This window comes from Pipistrellus hanaki (assembly GCF_964339955.1).
Source record: "Pipistrellus hanaki genome assembly, chromosome: 6".
Lineage (NCBI taxonomy): Eukaryota > Metazoa > Chordata > Mammalia > Chiroptera > Vespertilionidae > Pipistrellus > Pipistrellus hanaki.
Window position 1 is genome coordinate 72,614,461 of NC_140508.1, and position 18,383 is coordinate 72,632,843.

An 18,383-nucleotide genomic window follows, 5' to 3' on the forward strand; every position below is an offset into this window, starting at 1 on the left:
TTTGTTTTTGGTGCTTGGGTGTTTGTAGTAGTGACAAAAATTTTAGACAAAAAGGCTCTGTCATTTTCACATGGGTGGCTTATTACATTGTTGGATTTCTTCTGCTAAAGAAGGAATAACTGATTATATCTGGTTAAAGGTTGTTGAAAGTTACTTATATTTCTCTTCTATCATCAACACACATACCTAAATTTTATGTTTTGTTGGGGTTACCTCATCACCAGCAGAGAGAGGAGTGGTCAGAGTGCTGAGGGGTTAGAGACCATGTACCAAGGAGAACGTTGTGGGATCAGGGCTTATTTCATTTGAGGAGGACACCTGTGGAGGTTATACACTGCTAGACACTTAGAGCTGCCAGATAGGACTTATTTTCATGTAGGGCAGTATTTCTCCAACTTAACCACACCCATGCAGCCATCATGATTTTGTCTTATACCAGTACTAGAGGCCTGATGCATGAAAATTCACGCAAGAGTAGGCCTTCCTTCTCCTGGCTGCCGTCACCAGCTTCCCTCTGACACCTGGGGCCCACGCTGGCTTCCCTCCCTCCCCGGCTTTGCCAGGAAGGACGTCCGGAATGACCTCTGGACTAATTAGCATATCACCCTTTTACTATTATAGATTGCTTGAATTCCAGTATACTTTTACAAAATTTTAAGCATAATTACTCTATCTTTATAGTAAGTGGTAAATCCTTGGAAATTGTGAGATTGAAGTGCTAGTTACATATTTTTCTAATACACATAATTATTGAAGGTTTTAAAAAAGCATAGTGCATAACCATCCCTCACTCATCAGTGGTCCGTGCATGATTTTGAGAACCACTGCTTCCGAGGCTGACATTGGGACAGATGGGATGAAGTGATCTGGTGTCTGTCCTCGGAGTTCTCAGTGCCCCTTTCTTATTTTGTGGATCATAGTTAATTTGCCTAAGGTTTTTGTGTGTGGATATGAGATGGGATTACCTCTGAAGATAATAGGTTTCTTACTCATTTTTCCCTTTATGCTTTTACACTTTAGTGTTTGATTCATTTTAGGTTGTCATAAGTGTTTGTTTTAGGGATGTGGGAATCTATAAAGTTTCACTGAGAGATAAATTCTGTTAACTTTCATTGATTTTTCTTTTTGAAAGCAGATAGCTTCATAAAATGCAAAATTATTTCAGTGGACTTTTTCAAATTTTCTTTAGCAGTTTTATTTTTTATTCTTAAAGGAACAAAAATTTTTTAAAGTTCTATATGGCTTATATTATGCCAGTTTATACATCAGACATTCTGACAGATTTCAAACTACAGAGGTGGATAAAATTTCTTACACTGTACTATGAATTTTTTAAACATTTTTCTCTGTTCTTTTATAATGTATTTTTTTTCTCTTTTTTGGGATACTTATAAAAGCATTCCTTTTGGGACACAGGATGGGGGTAGTAATATCATGTTGTTTTGTGTTAGGAAAATTGAATTTGACTCAGAACTGTTTTTCGGAACTTCCAGTCATCAGATATTGTTTAAATGTAAACACATGTAAAACAGTGAATCTGGTAGTGACTCCCCACCCCCCTCAATTTTCTAGCACTATAGTGTGACTGGCCATTCAAGGCTGTGTATGTTACTGTTAACAAAAATAATCACTAGATATTACATTTTATTTTTCTTTAAATATATTTTTATTGATTACAGAGAGAAAGGAAGAGGCAGAGAGAGGTAGAAACATCCATGATGAGAGGGAATCATGGATTGGCTGCCTCTTGCTAGTCCCCCACTGGGTATCAAGCCCACAACCTGGGCATATGCCCTTGACTGGAGTCGAACCTGGGACCTTTCAGTTCGCAGGCCGACGCTCTATCCACTGAGACAAACCGGCTAGGGCACATTTTCTTAATATATCAGTTGATTACACACAAAAAGAGGTACTTGAGGACTCTGTCCTTTAATAAAGAACAACGTCTAAAAATATACATCAAATGTGATGCTCCTTTATTACCCCAACATCTTAATATATTTATTTTAACAAATACTGTCCTCAGGATATCCTGTGAATTAAAAAAAAAAATTTAGGTTTCTTTTACTACATTCTCATTTTAGAAATCAAATCACCTTTAATTCTAGTAACCAAAGATAATTGCTTTGAGCATTATGGTATATACCTGGCATCATCATCATAATCATCTTTCAAAAGGGATGCATACTGGGGTTTTTTCCTTTTTAAAAAAAAATGGTTTTTGTTGATTTCAGAGAGAGACAGGAAGAGGGAGAGAAGGATAGAAATATGAATGATAAGAGAGAATCATCAATCAGCTGACACCTGTGCGTGCACACACGTGCACACACACACCACCAGTGATTGAGCCCGCAACCTGGGCATGTACCCTGACTGGAAATAAAATTGTGACCTTCTGGTTGGGCTATTTTTTTTCTTTTCTTACTGGTAAACATTTTTATTCAAAGTGTAACATACAAAAGAGTCAGATCAAGTAATTCCAGCACACCAGAAAACCCTTCGAATACATTCTTCTCATCACTCTCCCTTCCCACTATCCCAACTTCTAGCACCATGGATGAACTTTATATAAATGGAATTATATATTAGGCATTCTTTTGTGTCTTCCTTCGTTTGCTTATTTGTGAAAGTCATCCATGTTTTTGCATGAAGAATAATTTGTACATTTTTATTATAATGTATTATTACATTTTAAGACTAACCCATATTTTATTTACCCTTTATACTGTAATATATATTTGATTTATTTCTAATATTTGGCTATTAAAATAATGCCACTATGTACATTCTTGTGCATGTCTTTGGACATATGTAAGCACTTTGTTGGGTGTAATAACTAGTGGATTTCCTCTATCCTAGATGTGAATCATTCAACTATTCTAGTTATAATTATCCTGTTTCCCAAGGCATTTGCATCAATTTATACTCCCACTAAAGTATATGAGTTATGTTGCTCCACATCTGTGCCAACATTGTATTGAAGAGGGTAGGGTGGAGTTAAGGTTATTGAGTTCACCTTTTGTGGTATATAGTTCTCTTCATGTTAATAAGTAATACAGTCATGTAATAACCACCATAATCCAGATATTAAACAATTCCATCCCTCTAAAAAGTTCCCTTGTGTCCCTTTGTAGTCATACCCTAACAACTGGCCATCCTACACTTACCACTTAACATCAATAATCCATTCATGAAAATTAGATATTCTACTAAAAAATGCTAATCTGGAACCTATTTCCCATTTTTTTAAGTTTTAAAAATTATAGTATATACAATGACCCAAAATATTTAGCTAGTTTTCTCAAAGCACATTGAAGGCCTTTATTTAAGTAACAAACTAATATCCCACCTAATAAAAGAGTAATATGCAAATTAACCATCACTCCGCTACACCCACCAGCCATGCCCACCAACCAATCAGAGTGAGAATGCAAATTAACCCCAAACAAGATGGCTGCCACCACAGAGAGTAGGAGGGAGGCTTGGGTTTCTCTGGCAATGGAGGAAGCCAAGCTTTCCACACACCCTGGCCAGCCCAGGCCTTCACTCAGGGATACAAAGTTTCAATTATAGAAGGTGAATAAACCCCAACAGAAATAGCTGCCGCCACAGAGCAGTGAGCAGAAGGCTTGGCTTGGCTCCAGGCTACAAAGTTTCAATTGTAGAAAATACATAAATCCCAGATACCAGGGCCTCCACTTGGGTCGCTTGGGGTGGAGGGGGGGTGGGGGGGAGGTGGCTGGCCTGCAAACCACTACAGACCCCTCGCCCAGGCTGCCCCACACCCCAAGGGAACCCCCACCCTGATCCAGGACACCCTTCAGGGCAAACCAGCTGGCCTCCACCCATGCACCAGGCCTCTATCCTAACTAATAAAAGAGTAATATGCAGATTTACCATTACTCCAACACACAAGAGCAAGATAACTGCCCCCAGGTGGTCAAAAATCCTGCCCCCATGTGGACACAAGATGTCCACCACAAGATGGCCAGCATAAGAGGGCAGTTAGGGTGACCAGGCCGACAGAGGAGGGAAGTTGGGGGCAAACAGGCTGGTAGGGGGACAGTTAGACATTAATCAGGCTGGCAGGGCAGTGGTTAGGGGGTGATCAGGCTGGCAGGCAGAAGTGGTTAGGGGCAACAGGAAGGTAGGCAGGTGAGCAGTTGGGATCCAGCAGTCCTGGGTTGTGAGAAGAATGTCCAGTTGCCCTACATGGGCAGTGGGACAGCCCTCGAGGGATCCCAGATTGGAGAGGGTGCAGGCTGGGCTGAGGGACACCCCATCTTCCCCCCCCCCCCCTTGCACAAATTTTGTGCACTGGGCCTCTAATGTTCTACATAAAATGCTTAAAACATGGTTTCTTGATCAAATAATTATTTTAAACAAATAGCTGTTTTGTAAATAGTAACATATTCTCTTCCATTCTAGCCATTTTTTCTCTAACTCATTTTACTCTCTGCCAGAGTTCTAACACCTTTTTAAATTCTGCCTCTAGTAGGGGTGTCGAACTCAATCAGAGAAGGGGCCAAAATCTAAAATCCAGCCTAAATCGCGGGCCGAATGGTTTACTGAACAGTCATAAACTGACAATGTCATAAACTGACAGCGGAGTGCAGTGATGACAGCGCAGTGCGGGCCACATTGCAAGGCCTGGCGGGCTGGATTTGGCCCGCGGGCCCTGTGTTTGACACATGTGCTCTAGTGTATAACACTTAACAGAATTGAGGGCTCATTATGAAAGGTATTATGGAAACACATTTGGTATGTGTGCCCAGTGGTAGAGAATGGCACACATTGGGCATGACACTGTGATGCTCTCTTAGTACCAACAACATCCAAGACATACATCTAGTCCTAGCCAGTTTGGCTCAGTGGATAGGGCATCAACCTGTGGACTAAAGGGTCCCAGGTTCGATTCTGGTCAAGGGCACATGCCTGGGTTGTGGGCTCAATCCCCAGGAGGCAGCCAATCAATAATTCTTTCTCATCATTGAACTCTTTCTTTTCTCTCTCTCCCCCCCCCTTTCATCTCTGAAATCAATAAAAATATATAGTTTTTTAAAAGATATCTAACCGAAACTGGTTTGGCTCAGTGGATAGACCGTCAACCTGTGGACTGAAGGGTCCTAGGTTTGATTCTGGTTAAGAAGCATGTACCTTGGTTGTGGGCACATCCCCAGTGGCGGGTGTGCAGGAGGCAGCTGATCGATGTCTCTCTCTCATTGATGTTTCTAACTCTCTATCCCTCACACTTCCTCTCTGTAAAAAAATCAATTATATATATATATATATATATATATATATATATATATATATATATATATATTTTTTTTTTTTTTTTTTTTTTTTTTTAAAGACATCTACTTTTTTTTTTTTCCCCTCCCCCAATTCCCACCTAAGGATATTGTCTTTCATTGATTTCCATAGTGGAAGGGAGGAAGAGAGAAACATCGATTTGAGAGAGACATATTGATTAGTTGCCTCCCAAACAAGCCCCAAGTAATCTGCATATTTTTAATACTTGTGATGCACATTGCCAGATTGTCCTTCATAAATATTGTACCCATTTGCAGTCTAGCCCTAGGTTCTGAAAATACTGTACCTGTCTTCTAGTATACTCATTAAAGTATAATTTATAATATATGGTTAAAGCTACTTTTGACACCTATATTTAGAACTTTTAAAATAATATGCTTTTCCTTTAATTAGCAAATGTAAAATTTATATTTATTTATAGACTGTAAAATTGTCAAATATGAAATTTGTATTATTTATTTTTTAATATATTTTATTGATTTTTTTTACTGAGAGGAAAGGAAAGGGATAGAGAGTTAGAAACATCGATGAGAGAGAAACAGCCATCAGCTACCTCCTGCACAACTCCTACTGGGGATGTGCCCGCAACTAAGGTACATGTCCCTGACCAAAATCAAACCTGAGCCAAACTGGTCAGGGCTGTATTATTTATTATATACTTTGGTAAGTGAAGAAAGTAAATAAAGGAACAGATTAAGTTTGTAAGTTGGATCCCTCCAAGGAATATAAAATATGAAAAGATGTAACTCTTTCCCATCAAGGAGTTCCCAGGAAGACTTGTGTGAATCCTTTATAATAAAGAGCTAATATGCTAATTAGACCTAACAGCAGAATGATCCGAGCGACCTTCTGGACGAAGCCAGAGCTGCTAGGGCTGGTTAAGGGTACGAGGCTGCGAGGGGCTATGAGGGCCAAGGCCCTTGCACGGATTTCGTGTATGAGGTCTCTAGTGTAACATAAGTCCATTCAAAGTCACACAGTGTTAGGTTAGTGCTAGAGAGATGTAACCAAAATGCTGTGAGAGCAGAGAGGAGAGAATAGTTATTTTTTGCTTTATATACATGATTTTTATTAGGATTTATTAGGATGAACGGATGTAATTTGGACCTTGAAGGATTTTCCAAGTAAGGAAGAAAGTAAAAAAGAGAAATGAAATAAAATTTTAAAAAGGGAGGAAGTGGAATGGCATCTTTGGTTGACTTGCAATACTTTTAAAAAATCCATAAACCAGTTCTATTTATTGATAGATTTCTAAATGTGTCTTCCTTCAAGGATGATCATGAATTTAGGCAACACTCCTTTCCCTCCAACTTATTGCAGTTTATTTACATACTAGAGGCCTGGCCCACAATATTTGTGCACAGGGTATGTGTGTGTCCCTCAGGCAAGCTTGCACCCTCTTCAATCTGGGACCCCGCAAAGGATGTCTGACTGCCCGTTTAGGCCCGATCCCGACTGGGCCTAAATGGGCAGTCATACATCCCTCTCATAGTGCAGGACTGCTGGCTCCCAACTGCTCACCTGCCTGCCTCCCTCATTGCCCCTAACCGCTTCTGCCTGCCAGTCTATTCACCCCCTAACCACTCCCCTGCCAGCCTGATTTATGCCTAATTGCCCCCCTGCCAGCCCAATTGCCCCTGACTGCCCTTCCTTGCTGGCCATCTTCAGGCAGAGATATTGTGTCCACATGGGGGCAGCCATCTTTCACCACATGGGGGCAGCTATATTGTGTGTTGGAGTGACAGTCATTCTGCAAACTATTTTTTTAATAGGATAGAGGCCTGGTGCTAGGGCAGGCCAGGGTGGGGGGAAGCTTGGCTTCCTCCATCGCTGGGGGCAACCCAAACCTCCTGCTTGCTTCAGCTCAGTGGCCGGTTGGGTCAATTTGCATACTTGCCCCTGATTGGCTTGTGGGCATAGCAGAGGTATGGTCAATTTGCATGTTTCTCTTTTATTAGATAGGATTTGTCTCTGTTTCATGTCCGTTTCTCCCTAGACTATAAGTCCATGGATAGGACACTGTTATCTTTGGGTTTGTCAGTGGCTAATTCAGTTTCTTGCATTTTGCCCAGTTTGTTGCAGGCCCTTACTAAATTATGAATTGAATGTATATAAGAACACAGGCAATCAGTATATCTTTGGAGACAGTAATTTTCCTTTGTGGATGGAATATAGGTTGGTTGGGACCATTGAAAGGCATCAACTTCAGAGAAGTTAAGTGATCATTGGACAAATGATTTTTTCATGCAGATGATCTAACTGATAATGGAATCATTTTATATATATATATATATATATATATATATATATATAACCATTCACATACAGAGTATGTGTTTATTTTATTTTATTTTTTTAAATATGTATTTTATTGATTTTTCACAGAGAGGAATTGAGAGGGATAGAGAGTTAGAAACGTCGATGAGAGAGAAACATTGACCAGCTGCCTCTTGCACACTCTCTTGCAACCAAGGTACATGCCCTTGACCGGAATCGAACCCGGGACCTTTCAGTCCACAGGCCGACGCTCTATCCACTGAGCCAAACCAGTCTCGGCCTCATTCTATATTTTGATTGTTAGTGTCAGTACTTATTGTGATATTGTACTATAGTTTTGCATCTTGTTACAATTAGAGGAAACTGCATATAAGGTACATGGGATCTTTATTACTTTTTATAAGAGCATATTAATCTACAATTATCTTTAAAAAGTTCTTAGTTATGATGGGCAAAGAATTTTTTAAACTTCTTTGTTTAAACAGTTTCTAACCAAGCAATAATGTTCTGAAACTTTATAACACATAACTGTTTTATTTAGGATATTGGTTTGGCTTTTCATAGAGAACAGACACCAGTGGCTTAAACCAGGTAGAAGGTTTATATTTTCTTACATAAAAGTCTAAAGCTGGGCCAGGGGTATGGTAGGTTTGCTTCCCGGGTTCCTCCTGTCTTGTTTTGTCATTCCCTTGGGTGCTGTCCTATCCACAAAGCAGAATATATCTCCCTACTACTATACTGCGGTTTGAGCCGATGGGAGGGGTGAAGACATGAAGAGAAAGCATCCTTTTTTTACGGACATAATTGAAAACTTGCATATGCTACTCTCAGGCACATCTCATTAGTTAGAATTTGGTCATGTGGCCATATTTTGCTGTGAGAAAGACTGGGAATTGCAATGGTGCCGAGCTTTAAGCCCCGGGGCATTTATTAATAAAAAGGAGCAAAGGGAGAAGCATGGTATTGGAACCAGGTAACTGACTCTGCCACAGTGTTTGCCCTGTAATGCATGTTTAATATCTGTATCGTGACACTGTCTTCCCTTATTATTTTACCACACGTACATAGAAAAAGCACCGGTTTAAAGAGTTAGGTTTATTAATTGGATCATTAAAGTCACTTTGTAGTTGTTTGAATGCTCATCTTCCCTTTCTGCTGTTTAGCCTCTTAACTGTGTTGATTGAAATGTCTAGCAGAATTTTTATCCCTGTTTGTAGTAGCTGACCTGCTTTTCCTTAATTCTTTTATGGTGTTAGGTTTGTTACAATATTTTAGGTTCAAATATAAAAATATGACCCACTATAGCTATGGAGGACAGTGTAGAGTATCATATATTTTTTTATAGTTTTGACTAGAGGCTCAGTGCATGAAATTTGTACACGAGGTGGGGGGTTGCCCCTCAGCCCAGCCTGCACCCTTTTCAATCTGGGACCCCCCTCACAATATGGGACTGCTGGCTCCTAACCACTCGCCTGCCTGCCTGCCTGCTTGCCAGCCTGATAGCCCCCAAACTGCTCCCCTGCCGGCCTGATTGACACCTAACTGCTCCCCTGCTGGCATAATCGTCCTTAACTGCCCTCCCCTGCCAGCCCTATTGCCTCCAACTGCCCTCCCCTGCTGGCCTGATCGCCCCCACTGCCTTACATTGTGGGGCTGAGGGAACTGGGGGACTGAGGCTGGATGAGGCAGGGCTGAGAGGACTGTGCACCACCATCTTGTGAGGGTGTGACAGGCAATTAGCATATTTCCTCTTTATTGGCTGTGGGTGCCACCATCTTATGAGGGTGTAATGGTCAATTAGCATATTCAATCTTTATTAGATAGGATTGTATAATTTGTGTTTCATAATGTAATCATTAGATATAAGAAATCCATTTGAGTTTGGCAAGTAGCATGTTTAATAATATGAAAAAAAACAATTTAATTGTCTTAATAAAATTGTGTTTATTTTTAGTTCATTATTTTGTAGAACAAGGGTTCCTTTTTTTCTCAATAATTATTTGTATTGATGCTTTAGTTGTCATATTTTATATCTCACATTTTTATTATTAAGGTTAAATAATCTTGAGTTGGTACTTAAAAAAATTTGAATCATCAACACCAGATTTATTAATTTTAATACTTTTTAGTTTTTAGTTAAGTGAATTTTATTTTAAGATTTTATTTGGAGGACCTGAGGAATACAATTTAAAAACTTTGGTTACCATCTTTAATTTGTTTTTTAGAGCAGAAAAAAATATACTGTAACTTTCCCTTATTTTTCTGGTGGAGAGATTTTATTTTTATTTTTTTCCAACAGGAAAATGCAATTCCACTAAGATTCTTGGGTCACAGATCAGAGGCTTGGATCAGCAAAAAGAAATGAGCCTTTGGAATAACTCTGGTCCAATATTATGGGCCAGTTTAAACTACATTGTAGGCAATGGCAGGCTGCCTCCTTTCTCCCTATAAGGAAAGGCAACATAGCAATAATATTTACCAGAGAAAGGAAGGAGGGCTATGTTTGTGGGTGGGCTGGGGGATAGCTTCTCAATAAAATGTTATTTTGTCTCTTACTATAAGCAATTTCTCAGCCCTCTTGGAAAAACCGGAGAGAGAAGAAAAAAAAAGGAGAGTGAAGTTATGCTAAAAGAGAATCAGAATCTTGTTTGTGAAATTTGTCCAGTGATAGTCAACTCTTATTTCTCCTAGTATGAAGAGAATTGAAAACCCCATTTTGTGATTATTTTTGTTACAGATTGAACTTCCTAATTGTGTTTTTCTTTGCTTATAATCCTGGAATACTCAGTGGTGGATCTGGGGTAGACAGTTACGAAGCTTAACTCTGAGTGGAAGGAATTGACTAGAAATTTTTTTAAATGAAAATAAACAATAAACCAGTCTCAAAGCAGCATACCTCTCAGGCACCTGTAGGTGCATTTACTTGCATAGATGTGTATATTTAACAATTAAAAAAACTAAAATGGAATGTATTATATATATTTATATTTTGTGATTTGCCTGAGGTTTTTTTTTTTTCCATATTTTACATAATTATGTACTAATTGGATCTGTATTCAATTAATTTTATTTTAATTATTTTTTTTTAATCCTCAGGGTTGTTTTATTCATTTTAGAGAGAGGAAGGGTGGGTGAGTGAGTGAGAGAGGGACATCAATGAGAGAGAAACACGATCAGTTGCCTCCTGTTTGCATCAAGACTGGGATTGAACCCGCCCCCAGTATACAAGAGGATGCTCCAACCAACTGGGCCATAACCAGCGAGAGCTATTTTACATTTATATTTAAGGAACTAAATGAAATTAACATATTCTTATTGCAAAATATTTAACTATACAAATAAAGCAAAAGTCCTTGAATTTCATGCCAGAGGTAATTTCTCTTATCAGTATGATGTACACTTGGTTCTTCCTGTTTTGTTTTTAAATATATTTTTATCGATTTTTTACAGAGAGGAAGGGAGAAGGACAGAGAGAAACATCAATGAGAGAGAAACATTGATCAGCTGCCTCCTGCACACCCCTTACTGGGGATGTGCCCGAAACATGCCCATGACCGGAATTGAACCTGGGACCCTTTAGTCCACAGGAGGACGCTCTATCCACTGCGCCAAACTGGATAGGGAATGTTATTCCTGTTTTTAAAACACACACACAGTATTATTTTAGTGAGTGATTTAAAAATTATTAACTTCAATTTTTCTGCAACTTTATTCTTTTTAGTTAACAATATACCTCAGTGATATTTCCTGGTTAATACGTAGATATCTTCCTCTTTATATTGTATTCCATAATGTGGATTAACTGTAGCTCTTGGTGAACAACCCACATTGTTTTCATTATCTGACACTTTTAAACAAGTTGCAGTAACTATTCCTGTACTTGAATCTTTGTGTACCTGTTCAAGTATTCTCTAGTATAAAAAACAAAATTGCTGGGTTGATGGGGATGTGCATTTTTTTTTTTTTTTTTTATAAGAACTGCCAAACATCTTCCAAAAATTCTGTACTACTTTGACCTCTCACTATTGGTAGTTTTCTATACCTTTAACAACACTGGGTGTTATAAATCTCCTAAAATTTTCTGTTCTCATTGTCTTATTAATGAACTCATTTCGTCTTTTTATTGCTTTGGACTTTTATTATCTATTTTTATTTTGGATTGTTAGTTTTCTTATTGATTTGCAGGAAGTCTTTTAAAAAATAAGTATTTTCTGTTTATATGTTACAAATGTTTTCTTTATTTTTGTTTATAATATAATTCATTACAAAGCATTTAATTCTTTTAAAATATATATATTTTATTGATTTTTATACAGAGAGGAAGAGAGAGGGATAGAGAGTTAGAAACATCGAGAAGAGAGAATCATCCATCAGCTGCCTCTTGCACACCCCCTACTGGGGATGTGCCCGCAACCAAGGTACATGCCCTTGTCCGGAATCGAACCTGGGACCCTCCAGTCCACAGGCCGACATTCTATCCACTGAGCCAAACTGGTTTCGGCAGCGTTTAATTCTTAAGTAGTTAAATTTTTATTTTTTATATCTTTTTGAATTTTGTAACTTGCATCAGAAAAAGGCTTTCTCAACTCAAGGTTCATACACATACTTCTACAGTTAAATACTGGAGAGGCTGGCCAATGTTGCTCAGTAGTTGAGCTTTGACCCATGAACCAAGAGGTTGCTAGTTCGATTCCCAGTCAGGGCACATGCCTGGGTTGCAGGCTTGATCCCCCAGTAGGGGGTGCAGGAGGCAGCCAGTGGATGTTTCTCTCTTATCATTAGTGCTTCTATCTCTCCATTCTTCTGCCTTCCTTTCTCTTTAAAAATATCAGTAAAAAGATTTCAAAATATATATTGAGGCAATAATTAAATTCTATTGTCCCAAAGACAGTTATAGATTTTTTTTTTTTTACTGATTTAGAATATTATCTGTATCATAAGGTTAATTCTCAAACACATGTAGTGCTGTTCTGATCTCATTTCCACTGAATTATTTGTCTACTCTCTTGTCAATATCGTACTTGTAAATGACTATAGCTTTATAAAAATTTTGCTATTTGACCAGGAGCATTCCTTATTTAGTCCTTCTCAAACATTTTTTTTCTTATATATTTCCACACCCAGCAGTATTTTATTGACACTGTATTACAAAATATTACATAAATTCCTCTTGATATTTTGATAGTAGTTATACTGAATTTTAGATTAACCTGAGGGAAGTTTTACACTATTGAGTCTTTTTGTCTGGAAATATGTTGTACCATTTTACTAATTCAGGTTTCATATGACTTTTAGTCGAGTTCTGTGGTTGTCTGCTTAAAGGTCTCCCACATTTCTTTTGTGTTTATTCTTGAATATTTTATTGGATTTGTTGCTGTTGTGATTGGACTTGCTAATTATTGCTCATTTATAGAAAGGCTTTTGATTTTTTCATAAGTTGATTTTTTTGGTGTCATAGAATGGTACCAAAATCTATTCTAATTCTATCAGTTGAGTCTCTTGATCTTCTAGAACATCTCTGTCCAGTAGAAATATAATGTGAACCATAGATACAAACCACATATGTAATTCTAAATTTCCAGAAGTCATATTAAAAAACAGTGAAAAGAAACAGAGAAAATTTACTTTAACAATACCCTTTAATGCACTATATCCGAAATATTATCATTTCAACATGTAATCAATATTTAAAAATTAGTGACAGATTTTTACTTTTTTTAAATTTTTTATTTTTAAATCTTTGGAACTCCGGTTTAGACTGTATAGCCACATTTCAAGTTCCCAGAACAGCCCACAGTGGCTAGTGGCTACTGTATTGACTAGTGCAAAAACAGATTGCTTGTAAAAAATTAAGGTTTTTCCTTTTTTTTCTTCTTCTTGTCTTTGTTTTTCTTCCCTTAATTTCTTTTGCTTAGTGGTCCAGTAGTACAATATGGATGTTGGTGATATAATGGAATTCTAATTGTTTGACCACTGTGAATTTCTGATTAGGTAGACAAAACAATAAGTTTTTTTTCCTTTTCTAGTTGTTAGGAATTCTCTTTCATTAAATTCAGAATAGGTTTTAAGTTTAATTTTAAAAAATTGGCATCTCTTGAGATGACGATCTTTTCTCCCATCTTTTTTAAATGAAGAGAAACAAATTTATAAGTTTTTTATTGAATGGTAAACCATTCTTGCATTTCAGAGACAAAACCTTTTTGACCATGATGTATTTATTCTTTTTAACAAAATTTTCTACAAAATTTTATCTCCTTTTGTTTGATTTAGAGTATCTCGCTTAAGTTTTTATATATAGATGAGAATTACCTGTACTTTGAGGGTTTGTTAGACTTATTTGTTAAAATAGCTGGCCATGGCTTGTTTTTAGGGTTAGCTCTTTGAGTCCATTTTTCACTCTTCTAAGATTATTTGCCAATTCAGACTTTTGTCTCTTTGGTCAATTTTGATATTTAGTGTTTTCCTGGATATTTTAATATTTTGCTTAGGTTTTCAGATATATGTGTATAAGGTCATACATGAAATTTTCTTATAAATGTGAATATGTTTGGGTATATAATGAAAATATGGAGAGAGAGATTAGAAACTTTATGATGGTTATCTATATGATGGGAAGTGGCAGTGGAATAGGGAATGATACAATCTTTAAAAACTTTATATCCTTGGGCGATATGGGAATTTTCAAATAATGCATTTGTTTTACTTTCATTATATAAAAAAAAGAATGTTATTTCAACCTTTTAAGAATGTAAAAGTATGGATTGTTGCACAGAAATATAGTCACTTACCTGTCTCAGCACATCTGACCCGTATGTTTTCTTCTCAAGGTGGACTCTGGACTGTCTTCACCCTGGGCGGCGTGGGCAGCAAAGCGGCCAGCGCACCGGCCCTTGCTTCCCCGCTGGCCAACCAGAGTCTCCTGCTCCTGCTGGTGCTGGCCAACCTGACCGATGCGGCAGATGCACCAAACCCCTACCGACAGGCCATTATGTCCTTCAAGAACACACAAGGTTTGTGGGGGTTTTCTCTGAGCATTCTTTCTAATGAGGAAGGAGGGTGTTGTTAACCCCATATTGTTTATTGCCTTATAATTGTGGAGGTGATGGTCCAGTATATTTTCATACTGAGTAATGATGAGAATAGCTTACATTTTCCTGCCTGTTTTCTCAGAAAAGTCAGGTAAATCTTAGATGGGGGCTGTGCTTCCTTATATGTATTTAAATTTGCATTTCTTTCAGAGATAACCCAGCCAGCAAGTGCTTAATTTGGATCCATCTATCCTACCTGTTAGGGATGAAAATAAACCTAACAAAACTCTAAATGATAGGTTGTTTGACATTTTTCACTCAAAGTCTATTTAGAGTTTTATAGAACTAAAAATTAGAACAGAACTGAGCAATCTTTTTCTGAAAAGGGGCAGATGGCTTTGCATGGCCATGTGGTCTCTGTCACCACCTCTTAACTCTGCCATCACAGCACAAAGCAGGCAGAGATAATACATACGTGAGTGTGCATGGCTGCTTCCAATAAAACTTTATTTCCAAACAGGTGGTGGGCTGTTTGTGGGCTGTGGCTTGCCAAACCGTGAGATAGGTAGGGCATAAGTAGAAAGTTATATGTTGAAGCAGTACTCTCTTTTCCAAAGGTTATACTCTGAAAGCAAGATGCTATGGTAGGCTAGATTATCGAGAGGTAGCCCAACATTCATATAATAAAACGGGTAAGAAGTTGTGAATTAGATAGGAATTTTTAAGGTTTCTGATGCCCTTTGCCCTGCTTCTTTTCAGAGCTTCTCTAACTTGTTTCTTATAGACAGTGGCTGAGGGTGCCAGTTAGTTGTGGTTTTGCTTATTCTGGTATTATTATTTACAGGGGAATAAGAAGTCTCTAATAATTTGATAGATTAGAAGTGAAATCTCTCACATCTAATAATATTTTCTATGGTCACTTCAGATCTGCGAAGCCTTTCACAGTTTGCTTAATGTCAGTAAGCTTCAGTGGCTTTGTCTGTAACATGAAGATAATATGACTAATAGTATTTGTATAAGTACCAAGCAAGGTAAGGTTTTTAAATGATCAGCTCAGATTTTGCAACAAAGCAAGTGTCCATTTTGTGGTCTCTACTATTGTTATTTCTGCTGCTCTGGTCAAATGTTATTATTTGGGCTTGAACCTTCCTGAGATGGTCATCTTTCAGAGACTGTGGCGATACGCTGATTCAGAGCATTGGCTTCAGAGTTAGACTGACCTGGCTTCATAGCCCGGTCTTTATTTGTTAAGTTCATGAAGCAGAGGTTATAAACTCTACAGCTTAAAGTTTTTAATAAGAAGTAAATGAGCATCTGTCATAGTACTGACTCCCTGAATTATTGCTATTATTAAAAAAGCAGTATTATGTCGTGAAAACAACAGAAGCTAATTGGTCTGTGTTTTACTCAGGGCTGATCTTGGAAAATTTACTTAATCCCTCTTTGCTTCCTTTTCATCCTTTGTAAAACTGGTGAGAGCAATGACATGGTTGTTGTATGGATTAAATAAGGGATGGTGCACATAACCATTGGAAAGCTGCTTAGATGGTACAGAGAAATAAATTTTCCCAGTGTTTTTTTATTCGTGTGTGTGTGTGTGTGTGTGTGTGTGTGTGTGTGTGTAATTATTTTAGTTCAACTCTCAGAAAATTTCAGTTATACAATACAGTGTTATCACCTCTGTAATGTTTTACATTTAGTTACTTTTTAAGTAGAATTTTAAATGTAAATCAAAATTTTGAATTTGAAAGGTAACAACATGTAAAATGAATGGGAATTGATTGTATACATGAGTGGGTTTTTATTATTTATAAAGGGCGCAGTCTATTAAATACTGATGAAGTATTTAAAAATTTTTTCTGTTTTCTGTATTCCAGATAACAGCCCCTTCCCCTCATCAATCCCACATGCTTTCCAGATTAATTTTAACAGCTTGTACACGACTCTCTGTGAGCAGCAGACGTCTGATCAGGCAACTCTCCTATTGTATACATTGCTCCATCAGAATAGTAATATTAGGACGTACATGTTGGCTCGCACAGATATGGAAAATCTTGTAAGTAACATGCTAAACATTACATCTTTTTGTATGTTATAGAATAATATATTTTGGAGAATAATTTCTTTTCCCCAGAGGGGAAGTGTATTTGCTTGGTTGCTACAAGGTGATGGCTGAGAAAGAACGGGGAGATGTCACCTGATAGGCAAAGGTAGAGCTGGGCAGTGTCGGAGTCAGAGCTCATAGAGATGGCACCACAGAGCAAAGAGGCAGCAGCACCACAGCTTCCCTGTCCGTCAGGTCTTCACCCGCCGCCCACTGCTGGCAGCCAGAGGGATGTCCCCTCTGCACTGGCTTTTACAGGTTGACAGCAGGATTCACGAGGTATTTGGTAGCCTTTTGTGTGTGTGTGTGTGTGTGTGTGTGTGTGTGTGTGTGTGTTAAAGATAAAATACTGAGTAGTGTGGGATATTAAAATTCATTTGAAGAGCATATCATATGTCAAAGTGACAGTGAGGGCAAAAAAACAATGAAAGAACCTATCTCCATACCAACTACATGTGAAAAAGATAGGCTTAAATAGCAAAATCAGTGCAACATTATACTACTTACGTGAGTGAAAACTTATAACAAGAAGGCCTGTTTACTGATGGGTAGGTTATGAGCATAGAGACAATTCTGAGTAAGATGTATTCTAAGGGAAATGATAACAATAAGCAGAAAGCCTCTGACATCACTAGTTCTGGAAAGTTCTGTGGTATAGAGGTTGGTCTATAAGATGACGCAGGGATGACCTAGCCGGTGTGGCTCCATTGGTTGGAGTGTCATCCTGTACACCAAAAGGTGGCGCGTTCGATTCTCCGTCAGGGCATATAGCCAGGTTATGGGTTCGAGCCCCAGTTGGGGCATGTGCGGGAGGCAACCAATTGTTTCTCTCTCTGTCTCTCTCCTACCCTTTGTCTAAGATCATTTTTTTAAAAAATGATGGAGGAGCAGTTGTCTGTATATGATATACACTAAGTGGCCAGATTATTATGATCTCTGAATGCATAATGATCTGGCCACTCAGTGTATATCCTATATAATAAAAAATAAGCAAATTGTCCCCTCTACCAGGAGTCGACCAGCAAGCAGGCCGGCCAACTGCCCATGTCCCCTCCCCCTGGCCAGGCTGGCCGGACCCCATTCATGCACCAGGCCTCTAACATATATAAATACACATGCGTGCGTGTACACCGGTGAAAAGTTACAAGATTTTGTTTTTACTTGGGAGGGTGGAGTAGAGTTCTTCATGTGTTTTTTTGTTTGTTTTTTGTTTTGTTTTTACATTTCTTGCATAGATTACTTTGATAATGTCTCATCTGATGTCTCTATCCTTTTGACTTTCTTCTGTAGTAAGTACCTTGTTAAAGCTATGATTAGAAAATGTCATGGGTAGAAAATTTATTGTGCTGATCTGATTTTTGTCAGTTAGCAATTTTTTTATTTTATAGTCTTTGTTATTAGGAAGGTAGTGTTTGACACATTACAGTGTTCCTGAGAAAACTTTATTGTGTGTAAGTTCCTAGTAGGCTAGAGGCAGACTTGCCTCTGTTCAGTGTCTGTGCTGACTGTGAGCCTCCATGCTCTCTGCAAACCCACCCTGCATGTGTCAGCAGACCGATTCGGTGGTGATTTCCTCTGCTGGTGTCTTAGCTATTCACGTGGAAAGGACTTTCGGTCAGAGACGGTTTGTGTGTCTTTTTCTCTAAAGAAAAATGTAA

The 18,383-nt window shown here is 38.1% G+C and overlaps 1 protein-coding gene across 5 annotated transcripts in view; it reads left to right on the plus strand.

The window, feature by feature from the left end:
- The window catches only part of DYM (dymeclin), a 319,690-nt gene that overhangs the window by 176,643 nt on the left and 124,664 nt on the right, over nt 1-18,383 (plus strand). For all 5 annotated transcript variants that reach the window (XM_084888932.1, XM_084888931.1, XM_084888929.1 and 2 more), the window contains 2 exons: nt 14,421-14,603; nt 16,499-16,677. In XM_084888932.1, the coding sequence (XP_084745058.1) occupies nt 14,421-14,603; nt 16,499-16,677 (362 nt within the window). The remainder of the gene's footprint in view (nt 1-14,420; nt 14,604-16,498; nt 16,678-18,383) is intronic.